Source organism: Anguilla rostrata, chromosome 15 (genome assembly GCF_018555375.3).
Source record: "Anguilla rostrata isolate EN2019 chromosome 15, ASM1855537v3, whole genome shotgun sequence".
Lineage (NCBI taxonomy): Eukaryota > Metazoa > Chordata > Actinopteri > Anguilliformes > Anguillidae > Anguilla > Anguilla rostrata.
This window is the reverse complement of record NC_057947.1, coordinates 25,754,022-25,778,141: the sequence shown is the minus strand read 5'-3', so window position 1 is coordinate 25,778,141 and position 24,120 is coordinate 25,754,022. Positions and strand designations below refer to the sequence as shown.

The 24,120-nt window shown below is 47.4% G+C and overlaps 1 protein-coding gene and 1 long non-coding RNA gene across 2 annotated transcripts; one reads left to right on the top strand and one right to left on the bottom strand.

The window, feature by feature from the left end:
• Positions 1–21,348, top strand: LOC135241399 (uncharacterized). Its single transcript, XR_010325990.1, has 4 exons — positions 1–99; positions 1,787–1,874; positions 9,790–9,912; positions 21,032–21,348. It is a non-coding gene; the product is annotated as an uncharacterized LOC135241399 (long non-coding RNA).
• Positions 4,361–23,854, bottom strand: zmym2 (zinc finger, MYM-type 2). The gene is made up of 23 exons (XM_064311732.1): positions 23,702–23,854; positions 19,845–20,697; positions 19,000–19,285; positions 17,731–17,893; positions 17,404–17,610; positions 16,465–16,624; positions 15,059–15,174; positions 14,747–14,878; positions 14,048–14,198; positions 13,421–13,593; positions 12,902–13,067; positions 12,343–12,377; positions 12,026–12,173; positions 11,588–11,703; positions 11,032–11,197; positions 10,523–10,672; positions 9,742–9,854; positions 8,270–8,444; positions 7,803–7,954; positions 6,819–6,933; positions 6,280–6,519; positions 6,016–6,178; positions 4,361–5,812 (listed from the first exon to the last, which is right to left on the bottom strand). Exons 2-23 carry the CDS (start codon positions 20,680–20,682, stop codon positions 5,608–5,610), a joined length of 4,170 nt encoding a protein of 1,389 aa, XP_064167802.1. The 5' UTR covers positions 20,683–20,697; positions 23,702–23,854; the 3' UTR covers positions 4,361–5,607.
• Between the last annotated feature and the right edge of the window lie 266 nt (positions 23,855–24,120).

Here is a 24,120-nt window from a genome sequence, read left to right as displayed (position 1 = left end):
AGCACAGCTTCGTTAATTTAAGAAGACAGTGACAACCAGGCAAGCTAGTCCAAGCGCCTGAACCAAACTTTTACGATAAAAGTCTCTAAAATAGCAAAGGTACGAAACTGTAAACATCTGAAATGTAAATACAGGTTAATTCCTTAATATATTTAAACATCCGAAATGTAGCATAAATACAGGTTAATACCGTAATACATTTAACATTTCTAAGATCTGGCTAGCTAGCTAGCCATAGGCTGCTACCGCAGGCTATGCTTAACATTGGATAATTTATTTTGTTACCTTTGTTTATAAGGTAAAGTTCTGGCAACCCAGTTGACAGTGTTTTACCGTAAAATTCACAAATTGTTACAGTGTAGAAAATGTCATCCTTATAAACATGTTAACACTGGGTGTGTCGTGTGATGCATTTATACTGTTTTGATAATTTCGTCACTAGGCCTAAGCTTAGTTCGTCTAAAATGTTATTCTGTGTATTCACTCGAAGCGAATTTTTTATTTCTAAAATATTTTTTTATTCGTTTTGTTTTCACTTCGGTTGATCAGTTGTGAGGAAGGCTTACGTTAATTGACCTTGGGCAAATTTTTCTAGTTGAGTCTTTGAGTTGGCATACCGGTCGGCATACCTTGTAAGCACTTATGTAGGAACCCGGAGTCGGAATCTGAATTGTCTTGAAGGCAGCACAGACAACAAATGAACGGGGAAGTATGCAAACGGGGAACTAAACTGGAATTATACAGATACAACAGACTCCACCTATCCAAAATGACTACCAAGCTGAGATATATTTTACTATTGCATTAATTGAAGGCAGTTATCTTTTCAACCCCTAGAAGCAGAATAGCATGTAATTCACTTCAGATTATTTTCAGTGACAATAGTATTTTTGAGGATGGGTGCATGGGAAACACCATAAATTACACTGAGGGATTGGGCTGCATTTGGGATAGCCTCTTTGTGCATTTTAGTTCCCAAGGCCACCCTAAACAGAAATGCTGCCCTAAATGTAACTTCTGAGCAACAATTAAAGAACATCTTGTGCAATCCTGATTGGCCAGTTTTGTGGGAGGGCACATACATGAAGATCAGTGAAAGATGGGACATTAAGTTTAAAAAAAAAAAAAAAACTGTTCTGTTCATACCAGATTTTTTTTTTTTTTTTTTACGCACCTTTACTTGTTTGTTCCTCTTTTTGTTGTTTCCCTACCGAGGGCCATAATGCGTGTATGGGAGCACAAAACCTTAAAAATGCCGGTGTCATCCATTCTGGTTCCCCGAGCAGCTGTGCACCCTCTCTCCCTGTCCCTCTCTCTCTGTTGTTTTATAATTAAATGGCGACATTAGTTCATATCATGTGATTGGAAAAGGATTCATGGCACATTAGAGGCCCTAATCGCTGCCTATAGTGGTCTGCCTTTAGCCTTTCTGGGGCGTCAAACAGGACTCTGCTGACACCAGCGCTTTCTTTATGGGCCTGAAAGGGACGGGGATTGAGCAGAAACAAAAAAAACCAGAGGGGGTCAAAAATGTTTTTACACGTGGACGCACGCTCGCTCGCTCGCACGCTCTCTCTCTCTCTCTCGCTCTCCCTCCTGTCTCTCTCACAACTCAAGCGAGCAGGCTGGCAGTGTGTTCAGGACTTTTTAGCTTTTGATGAATGGAGAAAGTTTTTGAAGTCTGGCCAACTTGTAATGAGAGAGGAGGAAAAAAAACTGCCTCTTCCAAAAAAAAGTCGCACATGCACTAATTTTTATTTACAAAAGTTATTTCTGTCTTTAAAAGGACAATCCTGTATCGTGTGGCAGAAGAAGCTGCAGACGATGGGGCATCTGTTTCCCTTGTGAGGCCGTTGACCTGCTGGAAGCTGGAGGTGAGGACTTGACTTTGACAGACGAACACAAATAGGGTCTGTGCAGATCAGCCTCCGGAGTGCTATCACAACAGTGTCCGCTGCTGCCATGTAAACAAATCAAGGGCTCCTGTATCATTTGCTCCCCAACAGTGTACACTATGGTGTGGAGCACCCACCCCCATGGGAAATATTGCCCCCTGCTGGGAGTCTGGTGCCATTTCAGTCATGCGCAGTTGAGAAATCTCTTACTGGCAGGTTGTACAGGCAAATGCCTGCTTGTAATCCAAATGAGCCAAGGAGAGCAAGAAGAATCACATCCTGGTGATTTCAGTGAAACTGGCCCAAGCATAGACTTTAAGAGTGTTTTCACTCCAATTAGGAAATTGATGGTCATTAACACTTTCAATTAGTCTTTTTTTTTTGCTGGCATCTCAAACTGAACTGACGCAGCTTGATTTGGTTGAATTTAAGTTGAACTTTTGATAAATAAGTGACTTAAGAGTATGACAGCACCATGTCTGAAAGAACAGCCTGTGCACAGGGGGACATTAAGCTTTCGTGTTGAATGTGCTTTGTAGCTGTGGTATCTCTCACCTGTTCCACATCATGAATGTGCGTATATTTCCAAAGAAAAGATTAACCCTTTGTTCACACACGTGAACATAGTACGTAGCACACGTGAGCTATTCAATGACACCGGTCTGAAATTCCCAAAGTGTGTGATAACTGACATGGAAAACTGAGGACCACGGTTGTCCCAGTAATATTTTCACACCCTTGAGATTCGACTAACGATTGACCGTTTTCAACACCGTAATGTCAAATATCAGACCCATTTAAAAATATGTAAGCTAGGAAATGTCAAAAAAAAAGGACATTGCTAGCTTACATAGGAAATAAAACGTGTGTTTTGTTTGCACTGGGGGGAGAATTCCCCAGCGATGGGTCCCTGCTGGAACGTGTCAGAAGTCCCTGCGGCAGCTCGTGGGCTGCGCGCTGTCCGTCACGTTCTTTATTTTTCCCCCACAATAAACAAAAATGTGGCTACATGAACCTTTCATTGTGTGTGCATGCACATGGCGAATAATGCTCTTCACTGGCCTTTGTGCTGTTGCCACTGTACTCCTGGTCACGTGACCCGTCTCAGACACCCAGTGCAAAAAGGGGGAGGGGAATATCACCAAAGCCCCGTTCAGTCACTTCTCCTGGCCCCACCTCAAGAATAAACAAATAAATAAAACCACCCACAAATTCCCCACCATCATAAAACAGCCTCTTTTGCCTCCCTGGCCCCTGTCTCCATCCTCAAAGCTCCCTGTACCTTTCCCATTAAAAGCAGGAGGGGGTGGAAGACATAACTCCACCTACACACCATATATAGCACGTGCATTCAGGTATGTCCTATCTGACTGTACGTCCCTTTTCACTCCAATCTCTGCTCACACATTCACACGCGGGAGACAGTACAGTACTACAATTCTGTGGCTACAGATTTCATTGCTGTTAGTTTGCACTGCTTTCCAAGTGGCTCTAGTGTGAAGAGCGGGTCTATCAGGCTGGACTGCAGACCCTGCATGACACGGACCTGCGGGACAGCTCCGTGAGCTCGCCACATGCAGCAGACATATTAATGCAGTCCCAAGGACCCGTGTCCGAGGAAGACGCGCAGCAGCATGTAGCCGTCTGAGCTGCGACTTCCCATTGAAACCAATGCAAAATAAAACTGCGGTGATGACATTCTTCACTGCCCTGCCCCATTGAAACCAATGCAAAATAAAACTACAGTGATGACATTCTTCACTGCCCTGCCCCGCCCCATTGAAACCAATGCAAAATAAAACTACGGTGATGACCGTCTGCGCTGCCATGTCCCATTGAAACCAATGCAAAATAAAACTACGATATCACCAGTATAAACGCATTCCTAATCATATTTCGATCCTCGCGCCAACACACTACTGAATATAAAGCAGAATGTGATGTGTTTTTGCATCATTCTATATATTTTTATGAGGGTGGCAGTGTAGTATAATGTTTAGGGAACTGGGCTTGAAACTCAAAGTTTGTGGGTCTGAAATCCAACTGGGGTGCCGCCATTGCGCTGTTGACCCAGGTACCAGGTTAAATCCACGAGATTTTACAGGTATTTGATGACTGTTGTCTGGTGAAGCAGTACTATGTGTATTTATGACTGTCAAGTAAAACAACAGCCAATCCTGAATTGTAAGTAAACTGAATTACTGAATTGTAATTCAGTAAAAAAAAAATTTTTTTTTAAACTATATCCAGGTGTACAATTTGACTATATTAAAATGTGATGTATGTAAATCGTTCTCGATAAGAACATCTCCTTTACTGTAATGTATTATTCTGCTGGCTAGCAGTCAAATGTGAGTGTCAGCACAGTGACAGAGAGGAGAGCAGCTCCAGGGTCATGCTCGGAAAAAAAAAGCAAAGAAATGAAACGGGACAACACAAACCGTACCACATAAATAAAAGGAAAATCATGTACTCACTGCAATTTATTTGGAGGTAAAAAAATACATATGCAACAAAAGAGAAAAACAAGTATAAAAATATGCACTTTCATTTGCTTTTCATTTTTCACCCCATAAATAAAAAAAAGAAAACGCTAGCTTAACTGAGTTCATCTAAAGAACAGCTTCCAATGTGATGTCTGTCACTTGGAGATTAGAAGAGCTTGTACAGCAGATTCGAGTACATTAAGACAACACTGCTGGGTGTACCAGGCCTAATTCAGCTAACGCATACAGTACTGTGATGTTCGTTCTTACAACGTTGCCATAACGTGGCGGTAACGTTGCGAGAACGTTGCTATTTCTACCGTGTGAGAATGCCACCTGGGAACTGCCCACTGTCACCCACTCTAAGTACTTTCACATTTAATAATAAAAATCCACATACCAACATACTGTCTGATGTGCGATTTAAAATAGTGTGAAAAGGAAGAAAGAAAGACCTCAGGTGCCAATGTTGTACAGACGCACTACACTACCATCTCATATTAGAATACATCTCCCAGGATACATACGTCAGGCCCGGGTCATCTCCACCCCCATCCAACGAACTGCAGCCATGACCACCGAAGAGCTTATGGGCCAGCAGAGGAAACCCTTCTATTCTACTGGCCCTCAAAGTGAACCTTTACAGCTTGCTTTTACAGAAAGGCCCTAAACAACGATACACCCCCCGGCCCCTCCCCCAAACACAGAGAGGAGAAAGAAGGGAGGGTCTGGTGGAACTGCACTTTTAATGCTTAGACAGGAGAAGAAAGGAATCAAACTGCGCAATCCCACATCTTCTCCAAAAAAAAAAACAAACAAAAAAAAAAACAACAAACCGATATTAATCAATAAATAAAGGCTTTTTTTTTTAATCATAAAAAAGGCATCAGGGCTAAGGAGGAGGATTCAGCTATTTAAACCGCTCGTCCTCTTCGTAAGGTTATTTACAAATGAAAGCTGCCCAACCTGGGCGTAGTGTTTAATGTGCTACATAAGGTGTTTGGAGTTTTTCATAATGAAAAGAAGCAGAAGGTGCGGGACCATTTTCTGAACCCCCCCCCCCCTCCCCCGACGGCCCATCTGAGGGGCTGCTGCAGACCGGATGCTGACCTGGGATCAGCGGCCTGGAGGGGAGGCAGGGAGCGATGTGTAGTGCTGCGCTAACACAGAGTGTAGCGTTGCGCTAACGCTGAGAGCATGTCTCCGGTGGAGGAGGACACGAGGGGCTACTCGCTGCCTTCCTCTTCCTCCTCTTCCTCTGAGGGGTCCTTTTGGCTGTAGATGTCCTTTATCAGCAGGATGCGGGTGAGGACCTTCTCCAGGATGGCCCTCTCCAGAGGGGTGGAGCTGTACCACAGCGGGCTGTCCGAGCTGCTCGAGTCGTCGGGCATCATGTAGAACACGTCCGTCCTCTTCTTCAGAGCCGAGGGACTGCGCAGACACAGAGATAGCACATTCAGCCCTTTACAGCGCCGACTGCGCAGACACACAGACACCATGTTCAGCTCCTTACAGCCTGACTGCGCAGACACACAGGCACCACGTTCAGCCTGTTACAGCCCGACTAGACAGACACACACGCATGCACCATGGGAAATGTAGTCTTTGGTGTAGGCCAGTGTGGTGGAACTCACCATTTGGAGAGGTAGAGCTCGTATAAGAGGCACTCGTGCTTCTTGATGGGACAGTGAGGGGGGCTTCCCGAGTACTCATCCGGCTCGTAGTCCGGGTCCCCATCCACCTCTTCCCGTTTCCTCTTCCTCGTCCCAGTTTTTACTGCTGGCAGAAAGAACAAACCTGAGGATCAGAAACCAGATGGGTGGGCGGGGCAGTGGAGCGGCTGACCAATGAGAGCGCGCTGTGATAGAATGGCAAGTGGAACACTGCGAACAGCGTACCCTGATCCTGGGAAATGGAAGGGATCCGGATGCACACAGAGGTATCCTTAGAGTGCGGGGTGGCCTTGCGCTGCTCGTAGACCTTCCCGAAAGAGAGGCGCAGGTGCTGCTCCACGGTCCGCAGGCCAAAGTACTTGGTGTTGAGGTAGACCAGAGAGCGCAGCAGCGCAATGGGAGAGTGCTGGCCCAGCTGTCTGCTACTCCACAGGGCCTGCTCCTCCACCCGCCCCCACAGTGAGCCTGCAAGAGCACTATCCGTCAGCTAGAGCCTGTACGGCCCCCACAGTCAGTCAGCAAGAGCCTGTGCCCCCCCACAGTCAGTCAGCCAGAGTCTACCCGAACAGTCACTAACAGCCAGAGAGCCTGTGCCAGCACAGTCACACTCAATCAGAGCACCTTTGCCCCCCACACAGTCACAATCTGAAGCAAAACAAGTCTGTGTCAATACAACATGTGGCATGATCAATTTCACACTGCGCCTCCAACAGTAGTGATATCTTGTCAATAGTCCAGCTGCTCCCTCCCTCCCGCCCCCTTACCATCAGGAAGCACGCTAGGCTGCCAGCCCTGGAGGACTCTGTTCAGCTCCTGTCCAAACAGGTGGTAGTACGGGTCACTGAAGATGTCCTCAGTTCTCCCGTTATCCAGCAGATACTACAAACGAAAGGGTCACCGTCACCTAAGATTGACAGTCACAAACTACACAGTCACAAATTGATCACAATTATATTGGGGAATCCCTCATTCGGAACGCTGCCATTTGATTCTGAAGTGTTCCGAGTTAGTTTATAGTTTTTCAGTTTATTATCAGGGTTGACATCTGCACCTGTACATTGCTGGATAAGTCTTCTGTTTGGCAGTGGCAAAAACCACATTAACTGTGGTTCAGGTTTTAGGGGAAAGCCAAGAGCATGACCACATACAGCACCCCCGTTGCCTATTTCTGGCTTTTTTGACAGCACAGTAGCTTGGAAACCCAATCGCAATACTGTCAACTTTCTGAGAAAACAGAGAGAGGAAACACATCCTGACCTCTTAGCTGGTCACAGACCACATAGCATCACTGTTCCCTCCAGGGAACCTTCTCAGAAATTGAGCTTTCACTTCCTGATAATCCCACTTCAGTCATTATCTCATACCAAGCCAGGCTCGGCCTGTCCAGCCCATTCCCTAACATTAAAGGGGCCTTTGAGACCAGAAACCCAAAACAGGACGCACACATACGAACACTGACGCAAATATTCCCACACACTGTGTAAAATGACTTAGGATCGTTGTTTTTTTTGGGGGAACAGGGAGAGGAAGGAGTCCAGCTCCTATCTGCATCTATCATATCAATAAGAGGGGTCTCTTCAGTCTCTCTCGAAATGGCTTCTTCACAACTATGTTCCGTCTCCTGCTTCTAATCAGAAACACCTTTACCACGTGACTCATGCCAAGCCCAGCAGACTTTTCCACTGACGAAACGGAACGGCGTGGGAAAGAGAGAGATGTGGATGGAGGCGGGGAGGTGGAGGACCCACCCGCTGGATCCCGAGGCAGAGGTAGAAGACGCTGTCGGGGGCGTAGGCTTCCCCGTTGGGGCGGCGGACCTCGCTGACGAAGCGGGACAGGCCGTAGTTCAGCTCCGCCGCGCTGAGGGACAGCAGGTTCCTCTTCAGCCGCGAGGGCTTCACTGGGGCGGGAAAGCGGACGCTGCCCGTCAGAGCCAAACAAACCAATGGGAGCGCTCCAAAGAGAAGAGGCCCCTTCATTGGTCTGAGCCTTTCAATCACTGATTAAGCCACTTAGTTTAGTTTATTAGCTTATATAACAGAGACCTTGCACAACATAGTAGTTGCACCAGAGTTAGCCAAGTAGCTAATTTGCATCTGTGGTCCCTGGGCAAGAGCACATTAAAAACATTATAACTTCTGTAAAACCCAGCACTGGTCCAGTTGGTGGAACCTCAGACAGCAGCGATGTTGAATACTGGCTACACGTCACTAACCCTCTTTGAGTTGCTCCTTCGCTTTGTCATCCTGGGAGTGGTTGTTCCTAGTCAGCACCCATCTCTTCCAGGCGTTCACCCCATACCGGGACTTCAGGGGGAAGGAGCAGCCCATTGACGAGGAGTCGGGGGACGAAGGAGAGGCGTCCATTTCCACCGCTCTCCTCTTGTGTCCCTGATCAAGGGACACAGAAATGAAAACAGAACCGCATTGGCACTGCTGGGTCCAAAGAGCCCTTTCACACCTACCACAGTTAGGATGTTACATCACACAGTGGTAGCGCTGGATAGTTCTGGATACAGTGAAACAACCCCTGGTCCAGGCCTGACTATGGCTGGGACTAATCAAAGTTAACATGGAAGTGGACATATTGTTGTCCAGGGAGGGAGGATTGCAGTAAGCTGGGTATCCCCATTCTCATTGGTCAATAGTGACTAGTCAGTTGGATATTCCCCAACTCATTGGTCAAGAGTGACTAGGAACTTGTGAGCAGGATATTCCCCATCTCGCTGGCTCATACTGACTCAGCCAGGGGATAGAATTAATTAGTGAAATCAGCTGTCTGAGTTCATGGGAGGAGGAAACACATGGCAGGACATGGGGGAATCTCAAAGACATTTATTTAGAGTTTTTACACTGCACCAAATAACTTATCCAGTATCAAACATACTACTTTCATTGTTAAGTTTCAACATCAGTGTGACACCAATTCATATTGTGCCCTCATATTACAATACAGTCATCACAGTGTTTCAGGATGTGAACAGCAGTAGAGTTATAATCATTGGGCACAACAATGGAGCAAACAGAGTTATCAGTCACTGAAGAAAAAACTCCATACTCATACATGCATGTGCTATGTGCACACTGTGCAGTTTTTATGATACATACTACCTAGATTTAAGATTTGGTCCAGATCACAGAATCTGTTTTCCATTGGCAGAGAGCAGAACTTCTTTCTCCTGTTTTTTGTGAAAAAAATGAGTGTGTGCCTCAGAATGTCCCATTTCATCATCTCTCACCCAAAGCCAAGCACAGGTGTAGTGGGGGCCATCTTTAATAACCCCCCGAGACCCAGCAGAAATAAATAAGTTTAACTATGTACATTCTTTGACAAAATTAAAGTGTGTTGGACGACAAAAACTCGCACTGAAACTGTATTTTATGTTTATTGAATGTTCCTTGTAGTGCAGGTTTCAGAACAGTAGAATAAATGGTTCTTGTGATTAACACCAGAGACTCGTGCCCCCTACAGGGGACAGAAATGAATTGCTGGGTCTTAGGCGGATATCTCTGCCACGAGACTGGACCCACACTTGGTGGTACTGGCTGAAGCGGGGGTCTAAACCACAAGGCCGCGACACCCATTCCTCCATGGCAGCTGCACGCTCTCTGTTGCCCTGATCAGACTTAGTCGCCCCTTTTAGTGCAGTTCGGTAACTCGAGCCCCCGCAGGCTGGCAGACTCATACCTTCCGTTCGACCTTGAGTCCGGGCTTGACCTCTCTCTCGTCTCCCAGGACCAGGGGCAGCGTGAAGCCGATCTCAGCGTCGAGGCCTTCCACAGCGGGCACAGGATCGGGGACTGCAGGAGAGAGGGCCCAAGGACACGGTCACTGGAGCGCAGTGCCACACTGCTTCTGGTAAACCAAGCCCTCCCAACGGCATTAAACACGCGGGGTGAAGCACCACTGTTATATCACTGAAGTCCTCAATTGAACATAGCCAATGACTCATCAGTCTAAAATACCGCCCTCCCATTCCGCAACACACAAATACATCGAGCCAAATCCCTTTGTGTGTGATATGAGTGATGACGTCTGTCTAGAAATAGCCACCTACAAACCTGCACTTCAGCGCAGTACTAATCCCCCAGACATTTGTGACCTAAAGCTCCGCACGTTCTTACTGTCATTTCAGAGGCCACCTACCAATGTCAGCTGGGCCTTAAATACACACCACCTTATCATGCAGACCACACACTGTCAAAGCATGCCTTTCTTTATTGCAGTCTCTACACTCATTTCAGTGTCATTACTGTTGACCCCTGTGTATATAAAGGAAGATGGATCTGTACAGAAGGGTCTTTTTGTAGCAGAGAGAGTCTGTTTAAAACAAGAAATCATTGGCTTTTTCTGGTCATTTATTTGACAAAATCCCGTCATTGTCATATTCCAGTATCCCGTTCCAGCCTCTTGTCGCCCTCTGTATTCAGTAATTTCTTCAGCATCACTTTTCTGGTTTCTCTCATACCTCGGGGAAAATCGTCCTCTAAATCCAGGTGGGGCTGATAGGAGTCATCCTCTTCCTCTTCCTCCTCCTCTTCTTCTTCTGAACTGCTGCTCTCGCTCTTCACAGTCTCTCTCTTTACGTCTGCACTATCCACATTTTTGCACATCACATCTTAAACAATGAAACGGGGAAAAAATAGGAGTCACACACACCTAGAGCGGCACCCAAAGCAACAGCACGTCTACCTGAATACAGCTTGAAGCATGAATGACTACAGCTGAAGGTTAATACAATAATTAAAGTGTGTATTACTAGTGAACCTGTTAGGACAGGACTACTGCCCATATACAACAAATAAAAGCAGACGGTGGTGTGAGGATGTTCTCTACCCTCGCCAAAAACCTGCATGTAGCTCTCTTTAAAAAACGTGACAGGCTTGCCACATCGAGGGTTGTAATCTGGGTTTAACGAACTGGGGTGGGTGGTGAAGGATTGTGGGTAGATATTCTTCGGTAAGGGGCGTGGCACACCTGCGCAGTCGGGCTTCTCCTCGTCGGCCTCGGCGATCATCTCGGCCATGGCCAGCAGGTCGGCCTCCAGCGGGTCCGCGGGGATTTTGGCCTTCAGCTCGGCGATGGTCCGAACGATCTGCTCCGCGCCGTCCAGGGTGGTGGGCAGGAACACCGGCACGGGCACCTGGGGGCCGGGAGATCACACGACCTGAAACCTTTTTACCGCCACCGGGCCTGCGCGCCTTCGCCATCGAAGACGTCCCATTAGCGATTCTCCTGTAACTCCGGCTGTCAGCTGAATGAAATGGAACCATTTCGACACCCCGCCTCCACCCTATCCCATTTAAATACTGGGAATCTCCTACCTTTATCAATGAAAAATGGTACTCCACTATAAGTGAGACTTATTTTGAGGCAGGTAGTGTCAGGGTAGAATGATACTCCACTATAAGTGTGAAACTTATTTTGAGGCAGGTAGTGTCAGGGTAGAATGATACTCCACTATAGGTGAGAGACTTTTTTTTGAGGCTGGTAGTTTTGTCTGACTGTGCAGGTGAGAGACGGGGGCTCTTACTGGGACAGGTAGAGTGACAGGTGTGGGCGTGGCCTGCGTATACATGTTCATTGGCACAGGAATGTAGACGGGGACAGGGATAGGGACCGGAACGTACTCCTTCTGCACCTCTTCCTCTGAAAGGCACACATGCAGGGTCAGAAGTTAATACAGCGACAGCCTATAGAGGGCGCCAGTGTGGAGCAACATTCAGAGCCATAAACATGAGGGTTAAAATCCATAAGAAGCAAGACATATGAACAGATCTCCAAGATAAATGTGTTCACAGTTTACCTATCTGGTGCGTGCATGTGTGTGTGTGTGTGTGTGTACCTGTTTGGCAGTGTGTTTGTGTGTGCGTGTACCGGTTTCTCAGTGCGTACCAATTAGATTGTGCGTGTGTGTGTGTGTGTTTGCGTGTGTGAGTGTGTGCGTGTGTGTGTGCGCGTTTGCATGTACCCGTTTGGCAGTGCTTGCTCTGCATGTGCGGTTTGCAGTAGGTGGCTTTGGTCAGGGTGAGCGGTTTGCACAGCACAGCCTTGTTTTTAACGTCCTTCAGCATCCCTCCCCCAGCGTAGGAGGACGGCACGGCGGGCTGACTGTGCGCCTGCAGGGAGAGCATAGAGAGAGATTATAATCCCACAGAGAGGCCAGATTATACACACACAGCCAGAGCCAGCAGCTCAGGGTCACAGATTACAGCCCACTGTGCTTCATTAGAGCTGCGCAGCGTTAGCAAGTGTGACACCTGGCTGAAGCAGAACAGTAACACTCACCGTTGCCTTGGTTCCCTGCGGCTGTCCTCCATGCCCTGAGGAAAGGAGAACAGGGTTAGAAACAGGAGAGTAAATCACAGAGCAAATAATGCCATGGCATGGGGTCCACCCTCCCCAAGATTGAGTTGTAATCCCATAGTGATGGAAATTTGATGGAAATACTGAGTAATTGTACACTTAAATTGACAAAAGTTAACTACTTATTTATTTTTAATTATAATACATAAATCAACGTGCGGTAGATTAGACCACAGGGGTGGACTGGGCTCCAATAACACTGAACTAGTGTTTGCAAAGATATCAGAAGTTCACAACCAAGTCCAGGAGCAAGTGTCCATCTAAAACTTTGTACAAACTTGCTGCAGGAAAACCTCATCAGCAGCTAACTGGCACTACTGTTCAATGGAAGTCGCATATCTTCGCATTCCTTAAACCCTAAACGCAAGGCATGTGGCAAGCCGCCCCCATGGCAAAATTCAGAGGGGAACTTAGGCCTTTGTCTTGGTCAGTGCATGCTGTAGAGCACAGACAGGATCACACGCACGCAGGCGAGCCGTACCGTAGGACATGTTCTCTGGCCCCCTCTGAGTGGACAGGTTGGGCTCGTTCTGCTGGCAGTAGAAGCGCAGGAGACACTGCTGGTCGCAGAAGTGCTTCATCTCGGCCCGCCACTGCACCGACTCGCTCAGGTTCCCCTGCAGCTTACAGCAGTCACAGCGCGCGGACTGGGGGGGAGGGGGGGCACACAGAGGCGCAAACATGTAAACACGTGCGCACACAAACACGTACGCACACACAGCTTAGGAGCAGGGCAGGAGGTGTTGTACTACGGCCATTTTGCAAAGAGCCAAGTTCATTTCTGTGACTTTCTATATACAACATAAAGCTCTTGTGTACAGTATTCCAGCTCAGCAAACTAGACCAAAGCAAATGCTACCAACAGCAATGTCCACACGGAGGGATGGAAACGGTCCGGCTCACCTGAGCCCTGGGGAAGGTGTGTGAGCTCCGCCCCGCCCCCCCCAGGTGGAGGGGAAATGAATGGGGGGGGGGGGGTGAATGGGAGGGGGTCTCTCACCTTGTAGTACCAGTCATGGAACTTCTTGGCACAGGCCTCGCTGCAGAAGTCGCGCTGCACTCCGTCGATCTGCTTGGTCACGCCTCTCTTGCACATCTGTGTGCAGTGGTTGCAGGTGACGCACTTCAGACCCAGTCGCCTGGCAAATTCCTGCTTGTACAGCAGCTTGCAGCCTGCGTGTGCATAAGGAGGAGAAAACAGAAGACAAAAATCATTTTTAGTCTGATAGAAGCAGCACAAGGGAAATAAAGAAATATATTTTTTTTAATCAACAGCTTCAACGCCACTTAAGTGAGGATTATGGGGTCCCTGCTTTCTTAATTAAAAAAGAAAATTAATGACAGTAGAACAACCAGCTTTCAGGTGGTGACATGCAACGATTTGTACAAGCACTCCATCTAGTGGATGCATATCTTTTATGATTTAATTTATTGTGCAGAGCAGTGAACAAATTCAGTACAATACCATGAACGAAAAGTGCATTACGCCTTATCATATATTACATTATTTACTTAATTATTCGGAGTGATTAACAAGCATCATGTTTTCACACCTGGGACCACGGCATGAAAAAGGGAATGAGTGAATAACGAAAAGAGAAGTGCAGGGGAAGGACGACCGTCTCACCCTCGCTGCAGAAAGGCCTCTTGACCCCTGAGAACTTGACTGTTTCGTGAAGAGTCTTCTCCTCCTGACAATACTCACAGAATGTCACTATGCAGTGCAGCTTCTTATAGTCTTCACAGCAGGTCTTGCTACAGAACTGGTAGACTTTGTTCTGGAGGAAGGAAAAATTGCTGTTTAAACACCCCTGATCTCCACTCCCGTTAATCATCCTGGCCGCAGGACAGACACGGCCACCTCCGTATGCAACATGCCTTCAAACTCCCAACACTCGCATTAACCCACATCTCCACAAGAGGGCAGCACATGACACACAGGCCTAGAGTCAATCAACATTTGTTCTCAACTTTGACTTACAAATAAATCTATTTTTTTCTATTTTTTTTAGCCTTTATTTAAACAGGCAGGTTACTCAAGAACAAATTATTATTTACATGGATGGCCTGACAAGAGCACTTTTTCTTTGCAAATTCCATTTGGCCAGTTGTGCAATCAATGGCGTTTATGAATATAAAGTCATTCTTCCTTGTAATCATTAGTCAAAGTTAAAGCCAAATGTTGATGAATCATAGTCACAGTCTGTTCCCACTCCAGAGGACAGCAGCTTCTCCCAGCTCCATGTCACCTTGAGGCCATGTTATGAAGTCAGAGCAGAGATGCACAAACATACAGGAACTCACGTCCCACCATACAGGAACTCACCTCCCACTCCAGTGTCTGGGGTTTCAGGCTGAAAGATCCTCTGCAGTAATTGCACTTGAGCTGAATGTTGTCGGATGTGGAGGAAGGCGCTGTCTGACCGTTTGACGTTTTAGTGGAAAGGGCAGTAAAATCCTAAATGGGAGAAAAATCATTTTAAAGTGCAGCAGTGTCTCAACTCTAAATAGCGTGATTTATCGAGATCTATGACAATTTCCTCCTTTTGAATGAGGTGTAAATCTATTCAGCACAAAGATTCCAAATCCAACAGCAGGCCTACATTACAGAGACACAGGCGAAGCAGCACTACTGTACCTGAAAATTAGTCACACAGCTGGAACTGCAGAAGTTGTAGACTACCCCCTCTGGAAGTGTGGCCTGGTACTGTGGCAGTGCCTTCTCTTTACAGAAATGACAGCGGGGTTCTGTAGCTGAGGACAGGCGATGAAAAAAACACACACAACAATCACGGTTTTAGGTATCACACACTCACATTACATTACATGAAATTTATTTGGCAGACACTTTTATCCAAAGCGATGTACAATATTTGCATGCACCACGAACATGCCGGAGGAATCCTTTCCAACTGAAAACCTGAATTCATACAGTATGACCCTGACACATCCACCAGGGTAGTTCAATGTTGGCATAAATCTACAGGGAAGTTTCTGTTTGTTTTAAAAAAAAATGTCAGCATGAACTGGAGGACTTTTAGCTCACTCTGTAGTGACTGCCGTTCTCTCAGACGCACGGCAGATGTGGTTGTTGCTGTGGTGTACAGTGAGGGAGAGAGATCACTAGCTGGCTGACTGTGCTGTGTGTGCCTGACTGTGCTGCTGCTGTCTTCGTGGAGAGACTGCCTAGTGCTGGCTGACTGTGCTGCTGGTTGCTGTGGCGTACAGTGAGGAGAGAGACTCACTAGTGCTGGGCTGACTGTGCTGCTGTTCTGTGTGGATTGGCTGGCTGACGTGCGCTTGGCGACAGTGAGGGAGAGAGACTCACTAGTGCTGTGGCTGACTGTGCTGCTGGTTGCTGTGGCTGACTGTGCTGCTGGTTGCTGTGGCTGACTGTGCTGCTGGTTGCTGTGGCGTACAGTGAGGGAGAGAGACTCACTAGTGCTGGGGCTGACTGTGCTGCTGGTTGCTGTGGCGTACAGTGAGGGAGAGAGACTCACTAGTGCTGGGGCTGACTGTGCTGCTGGTTGCTGTGGCGTACAGTGAGGGAGAGAGACTCACTAGTGCTGGGGCTGACTGTGCTGCTGGTTGCTGTGGCGTACAGTGAGGGAGAGAGAGACTCACTAGTGCTGGGGCTGACTGTGCTGCTGGTTGCTGTGGCGTACAGTGAGGGAGAGAGAACTCACTAGTGGGCTGTGTGTGCTGGTCTGTGGCGTACGTGGGGGAGAGAGACTCACTAGTGCTGGGGCTGACTGTGCTGCTGGTTGCTGTGGCGTACAGTGAGGGAGAGAGACTCACTAGTGCTGGGGCTGACTGTGCTGCTGGTTGCTGTGGCGTACAGTGAGGGAGAGAGACTCACTAGTGCTGGGGCTGACTGTGCTGCTGGTTGCTGTGGCTGACTGTGCTGCTGGTTGCTGTGGCTGACTGTGCTGCTGGTTGCTGTGGCGTACAGTGAGGGAGAGATAGTCTGCACTATGTGCTGGGCTGTCAGTGAACTCTAGTGCTGCTGGTTGCTGTGGCGTACTGTGAGGGAGAGAGACTCACTAGTGCTGGGGCTGTCAGGGCTGGTCGTGCCCTTGGTCTTGGCCATGCAGACGGCAGAGCAGTACGTCTCCATGGCGCCACTCGTCCCGATGCAGTGCGTCCCCGTGATGGAACGGCACGAGGTCTTGCACCCGCTGCAGATCGTCATCTTCCCGTGCGCCTGGAAAAAAACAATAAATAAAATAAATCACACGCAAGGGAACGTCAACACCACCATCAGCATCACCTCCATGTAAAGGTCAGATAGGAAAAGAGAAACAGTATATTGGTGCGTCCTCTCTTGCGCAGCCTTGGCACGTTCACTTCTTTATTCAGTCAGATTACATTAGATTATACTTTGGCAGATTTCTCTGCAATTTGTCTCGCATCACAAGCCGTACTCCTTTTCACATACAGAGGAACAAACACACATTGATACAGTAAAACAAAAAATAAAAAACATATCAGGTACCCATCTTAATTGCACTGGCCCACATTGCACCTCACCATAGCCCATTCCCACCATTACATTGCATTTCCCCAACTAACTGCACTTGCCCATGGCTGATCCTGAGCCCATCTTTTTGTTTAGCGGCCTGATAGACTGAGGAATAAATGAGTTCTGCAGCCTGTTAAGTCAAACCTGTGGGACTCTGTAGTCTGTTAGATGGCATAAGATGATATTCTCCAAATTAAACATGGGAGGTGTCAGATGAACTACCACCAGCTACAATTAACATTATTTTTACACAGGCAGCGTGAAATATTGGATCAAGTCTGGACAATCTAACTTAAAGTTGTACAGAAATACAGTTCTACCGAACAGAGGATCCCGTATTGAAGATACAACGTATCATAGATTAAAAAAATAAATAAATAAATTCTGAATGCTTCCGCTCCCAGTTGAACGTGAAACACCCAACAGGCTCTGTGAGACTGTAGGATTCCTGCAGCCCTGACCTGCTTGTAGTCCTTGACGCAGTTGTGAGAGCAGAAGCGTTTCTGCTGGCCGTCGATGACCAGGAAGTGGTTGGCCTTGGAGGGCAGGTAGCCCCCGCAGTGTTCACAGCAGTTCATGATGAGCCCGTTAGCCATGCGGTAGCGGTTGAAGCACATGTCGCTGCAGATCTTGTGGGTGACGTTCTTAAAGCTGACCTCGTGGCGAATCTTAAGGAAAAGAGGGGAACGTTTATGTTAAGGTAAAGCAGCACACACAAGCGTCAAAACACCCGTGAACCGTTCTTCGCGTCTTGGCCGGACGTCGGCTGCAGCCAGAGGCCGGCTTACTTCGGTCAGCTTCCCGCAGACGGTACACCTGGTCTTGACGGGGGTCTTGGGCGGGTTCTGTTTGTTCTCGTACGAGGACAGGCAGCCGGTGCTGCAGAACTCCTGGAAGGCCTCGCTCGAGTCCACCTGGGCCACAATGGTTCCTTTCATACTGGTGATATCTCTGAAAAAGACCGAACACAATGCAGTGAATACCCAGCGCCCTCACCACACACAAAACACTAAAAACACTTCTCAGCACCCGCGCGCCATTCACAAACAATTTAAAAACCGACTTATTCCAAGCAGTCAACACCCATTACCTCCAACAAGCAAATCAAAGACCACACAGAACAATTTATACCCCAGCAGAGGATATTCCATCACCATAAGCACTATGGGAGAAGTGCCCCAGGATACCAACAGGCTTTCCTAAGGGTCAGGACATGAATCAAGAGTGAAAAATCATTCACATTCATCCACTGAGACATGGAAGGCAGGGGCCAATGACTGCCTGGCCATGTAACTTTTGCTCCCCCCTTCCTTGAGCAACATTTTCAACATAAATATTTTGGTCTCCGTGGCAAAAGCAACAAGTATGTCCAACAGCCGAAAAACAACAGTGCTTCGGAAAGACTGTAGCTGAGTTGGTGGTCATCGCACTGTAAAGGGTCTCCTTCATAAAGAGTGTTTCCCTTTGGTTTGAGACGGGCGTTTACCACACCGAGCTCTAGCACTGCATGAAAGAAGGAGTGCAGACAACAACCCCTCTCTGCTTTCCAGGGGTTGGACACTGCAGCCCTGGAGGGCCGGTGTGTGTGCAGGTGTAAATGAGCTACTCGGCTGTACACAGTTAACTGTTTCACACTGGGACACAAGAACACTTTTCGTGCACTTATCAAGAAATGTAGATAAAATGTCAGATGGCGCAAGTGTTAGGGCTAGTTAAGTAATTAAAGACAGAGGTTGGCATGAAAACCTGAAACAGATACGGCCCTCGTTGCCCGCCTCTGCACTAGACCCGTCACCTGGCCATCTGACTCATCTGTGTAACGATGGGATGGCCTGAGCCACCTGCTCCCTCCCACTGAGGAGCAACAATGAGTAACAAAGAAAGCTGCCGTTAAGGACAGGCAAATGGGAACCCCTCCCCCTTCCTACATTTACAATGCAGGCCTGCCAGCACTCCCCACTTCTGAGGTGAACGACTTATCTTAAGCAGTGCACTGGAGCAGCGGCTCGTGTAACCAGCTTTACTCTGGGGCTGTGACTGACAGACCGAGCGCTTACTTCTTGCACATGGTGCAGTTCTTCTTGGGGGCGGGTTTGTGGGAGAAGGCGGAGAGGCAGGTGGTGGAGCAGAAGAGGTGGGTGGAGCCTTTGCGCTGGTAGGCGGTCTGCCCTTTCTTCAGGGGCTTCCTGCAGTTGGCGCAGGTGACCTTCACCGTCCTGGGGGGCTGCTGGGTGCTCGAGGGCGAGCACACCTGTTTGGGCAGAGAGGCGGCCGGGGCCGGCGAGTCTGCGCCGGGCTGCTTCTGGTTTCTCGGGAAGGAAGCCGACTGGGATATCCAGGAATCTGTCAGGGAGAAACGAAACTCCCTCAGACTCAGCCCGCATTTTAAGGAGACTCACTGGCTAGACTAGGAACTTTCTTTTAAAAAAATTATTTTTTATTTGCTTTATACCAAGAATTTCCAACTCACAGGCGCCATCCCATCGCTGCAATATCCATCTATTCTGAAAATTAATATAGAGCCCACCTTTCAAGGAGATACAAATAGGATTTTAACAACACTACAAATTCTCTCTCCATCAATCTTTTCTTCTTCATTATTCCTGCATGACCACGTTCTCTCCCCCGTTGACTGTATATCAAACACTGCTCCTGCTTATATCCTATTCATATTTTCTATGGCCATTCACTGACAGTTTATGGACAAATCAAAGGAAAAAACACCTTTTTTGCTGAAATATTACATCTCTTGTGACTATTCAGAAAATAAAATTGCAGTCCTCTTAAAAACAGGACTTAAACAGAAAATATTTTTTGTCGGTACGAGTGTGCGTGCAGGTACGTTGCATACGGTTGCCTGCGCATACGCGCGCGTGTGTGTGTGTGTGTGTGTGACCAGTACCGGATCTCTGGTGTGTGCTGGTCTCCCCGTTCTGGACGGGCTCGTTCGTGGTGCCGACCCGGCCCGGGTTGAAGGTGCCGGGCCGGCTGGTGGACAGCTCTGTCTGGGCCTCGGGGTTGAGGCTGAAGGTGCTGCCGATCTGCAGGCCATCGTCCCGCTCCAGCCCCGGCCCCGCCCCCGCCCCCTGCAGAGACGTCACGCTGGTGATCATCAAGTTCATGTCCCCCTTGGAACCCGCCGCCGCCGCCGCCGTTCCCACGGCGACGGTGGAACTGGAGGCGGCCACACCCAGTGTGGTGACGCTGGCGATCTTGATCTCGGAGTCCGGCTCGGTGCTGCTCAGCGCGGCACTGCCTGAGGGGGGGGCCACCTCTGAAGGGGGAGCCCGCGAGGAAGAGTCTTTTTGCTCAAAGGAGTCCTCCTCATCATCGATCACAATGGTCTCGCTCTGGCTCGGGGCCGCCGTTGTGGGTGCGGGTGCGGGAGTGGTGAAAGTGGGGGTTTTGGCGGTGGGCGTGGGCGCTGCCGCTGTTACCACGCCGCCCTTCTCGCCGCAGTCGTGCTTCGGGGAGGGGGCACTCGGTTGAGCTCCGGCTTGGGAAGCGGGTGCGGGAGGCGGGGCTTCCACCAGTACCACGTCGTCGTCCTCGTCGTCCTGGGCGGGTGGCAGAGGGGCAGCAGCTGTGACAGGGGGGTCGTGGGCAGCATCCGTGCCCTCCATAGGGGTCTTCTGCGCAGTGGGCGGGGCTGTATCCATGAAGGACTCTGCCTCTGCTGTCACGCCATCCTCTTCTCCGCCCAGCCTGGGTTCATAACCCTCCGGCAAACCTCTGTCCATCACTTAGACAACCACCTGGTGACACAGGCCAACAGAGCCATTACTCAATGACAAGGCCAGAGAGAGGAACCAAGGCCTGTACATGCTGCTCCTCTCCCCTAATGATCCTGTCTATTTCCTACAGTGCCCTAATATGAACATTTATCATGACTGGGGGGGGGGGGGGATTATATATATATATAATTTTTTTTTCCCCGATTGCAATTCTTCTGGGTTTGTATTGAGAAATCAGGTTATGCTACATATAGTTAAGGTCATCATCAGTCATAGAATGTTTGTATTTCCATGAAAATGTCAATTTTACCCGTTTGGTCTTCACTTGTTTACACAGTACACTACCTCTTCCTAGGTTACAGTGGCAGTTAACAGATGAGAGAAAACATCATGTGTGACCTCTCCAGAGTTAGGCAGTGGGGTGCATGAGGATACAGTGAGTACTAAAGCCGAAAATATTTCAACTTTCTGTGCCTACTGCTAGCACATCCAATCATGTGACAGTGAGAGGTGTCAAATTTCTCTAAAGATAGTAAGAAAAGTGCTTTTTGAGAAATATCTACAAGGTGTATAGCTGTATGTTGTCACTGCCTTATCAAATGTTTACTCTGTACAAAAGCATGCAGTGCTTGAGGCTAACATATCCGTTTGCGCTTGTTTTTTACCTGATGACTGAGGCATTGGTTTGCAAAAATGTGCATACAAGCACTCTCCATTTTCATTTTACAAATGGCTGACACCTTAACTACAGTGCGAGACAACAGCATGGCAGCCATCTACCAAAAACCAGCAGTGTGCACCATTGAATTACAAGCTACAGGCAAGTACAAGTCCATGAACTTACGTTCAATAATACTTATTTCGTAAGAATCTGTCATTTTGAAATGTGGAATTTGCTGTTGACAAGAAATGTCGGCAATATTCTGGAGTCGGACCACCACATCACACTTCACATACAGCCTGGACACTGTGCTATAAATACTTCACATTCATGCAAAACGAATGGTTGGGAATTGTATTTACAGGCTAAGTGTGCTAATTTGCTGATGAACAGAGGTGGTGGTGGTTCACAACCTGCTTATTGAACCCACTAACCCACTGAAAGATCACAATGGAAGTGTCTAATGCAAAAAAAAAAAAAAAAAAAAAAAAGATGGAAATGTTTTAGGATTTCTACAGACATGTGCATGGCTATAATACCTGAACAGACCATCCACTCTGGCAGCATGCAATATCAGGCTTTAGTATATGCAGCTTCATGGTCAGCCTACATAATCAGCAGTAGAGAAAGTGCAACCACTGAAATTAATAGAACAGCAGCTCCAAGGTGTGGCTGAAGACCAGGACAACATATGGGACCCAACAGATAAGGGTGTCAATGCTTTGTGCACCTTACACTATAAACTAAACGGCAAATAAGGTACTCTGATCACGGGCTGGTTTCTACGAAAATTATGAAAGCCTTGTTCTGAAAATATCAAATTTTTTCCACTTTTACCCTAAACAGGACAAAAGTATCCGTGTACAAAAACATGCGCCCTCCTCGTTACGAATGACTCTGATGAAAATACATCCCTGTTATGCATTAGCACCAAGAGCATATAACACCTTAATTTTTGCAAAACTTAGCTACATTCGCCACTATTGGTTGGTGAATTAAGGAGAACGTTAAAAAGCACAGAGTAAACATCTACGAATATTGGCCCCTCTTTTTCTCCTGTCCACATGTGTTCAAGGTGGTAGCCTTAAAATACACCTTTAACCAACAACCCAACAAAATCTCTGGTTTCATCGGTCTGTCAATTGATCGGTTAGCAATGTTTATATGCAATTAATTAGTAGATTTTAGGTTTTATATACTCAGCATGGTATATGTACCCCTGGCCATAAACTAATAGCACAAATGTATCATAACCAGGACCAACCGTTCTCGGTGTCAAGGAAACTGGTTTCCGACGTCAACAAGATTAAAACTTACAAGCAAGTCAGCTAACATTCGCTTAAAACATTTGCGAAAACTTTGGGAATAATTTAAATACTAGTCGTATTTCGCTCCTTAACACAAGTTATTTTGCTCGAGTTTTCCTTGTGAGCACATAGCTGAAAGTGAACGAGCTTCGCCCAGTGGTTCAGATCCCACCCCTGGTCGTCTGCACGCACGCAGCCATTGGATTAGCGGCGAACTGGAGGGAGGTGAGCGAGGGATACTACGCCATTGTTATTATAGAAAAATAATCATAAGTTATTCGCGACTATTCGCCGCAGATAATGACAGATCATGCCACGTGAGGCCTCCCTATACGTCACTGAAATATTAAATCTGAGCAAAGCATACACAGTTCCTTAAAAACTGTGTTGTGTGCTCATTTCAGTGTTAACCTTACTTAATAGCTACATTTATAAGTTGTAGATATCCTAACATGCGTCAGGTAATTATGACATTCCAAAGTTTCGTTAATTGTACTATAGTGTATTTGATCTGATGCGTTCAAACATACTGTATCTGTGCCATTTAATTGGAAAGTTACCCCTAAGCGACTACCCGGGGCAATCAGATACAGTACATATTCTGACCCCAAGGGGCGCTACAGCACAGCATTGCATCAACACTGTTTTCATTTTTAATAATATGAAAGCAACTGAGTACAAACATTATGTCATAAAGATGTTAATTGCCCTACCTACACAATTCAATACGAACAGCACATCTCCTCTTATTCTCGGGCTCCGACAGGGGCTACTACTTGCCCCCATCAAATCAGTTAGTAGCACTGCCTCACGTCCGCCATTAGAGAGCGAACGAAACAATACGTGAGAGCACAGGCAATAGCACCCTGCCACAGCAGAGAGGGGGAGAAAATATCAGGCGGGGTAAAATTAACTGCTAAATCGCCATGAAATTTGACTTAACAACGTAACAGGAGACTCGCAGGATTCCGTATACTCCAGATTTACGGCATGAGTTGTTGCTACAACTTTTGTCAATTAACCATAATTTGCGATAAAACGTTTCTGGATTGCTTACCCGAGTCGATCTGCAAACGATATAGCGCCACTTCTGTGCCTTGACACAAATCCCCTAGCGCATGCGCTACAACGTAGCAACGTTTGCGTGGGAGGTGACCGCCGAAGATCTTTTCCCTTTCTCGCTTTTCACAACCACGCAGGCGCATTGCGTTTTATAATAATACTGCTGTTGAAATTGTTGGCCCCAGGTAAATGTAAATTACATAATTATATACGGTTCACACATCGAATCATTCTGATCATGTCGTGCAATCCAATGTACGTTTTCTGGGAAGGCTTTTTAAGTGAGGTTTATTTTGAACTATGGAATGAACATGGCTTCTCATCAGCATGGTTATTTTTATCCAATACTGTCGTTTTCATACATAAAAATATTGGGAATTTCTTATTTAAATGCAACGATGAAAATCACAGAAA

Excerpts from the sequence above, each read along its gene's own strand:
- zmym2 (XM_064311732.1), bottom strand. The coding sequence starts at position 20,682 with ATGGACAGAGGTTTGCCGGAGGGTTATGAACCCAGGCTGGGCGGAGAA. Across the intron at positions 17,611-17,730 it reads TCTGCGGGAAGCTGACCGAA|ATTCGCCACGAGGTCAGCTT; the intron begins GTAAGCCGGCCT and ends CTTTTCCTTAAG. Across the intron at positions 13,594-14,047 it reads GAGGCCTTTCTGCAGCGAGG|GCTGCAAGCTGCTGTACAAG; the intron begins GTGAGACGGTCG and ends ATGCACACGCAG.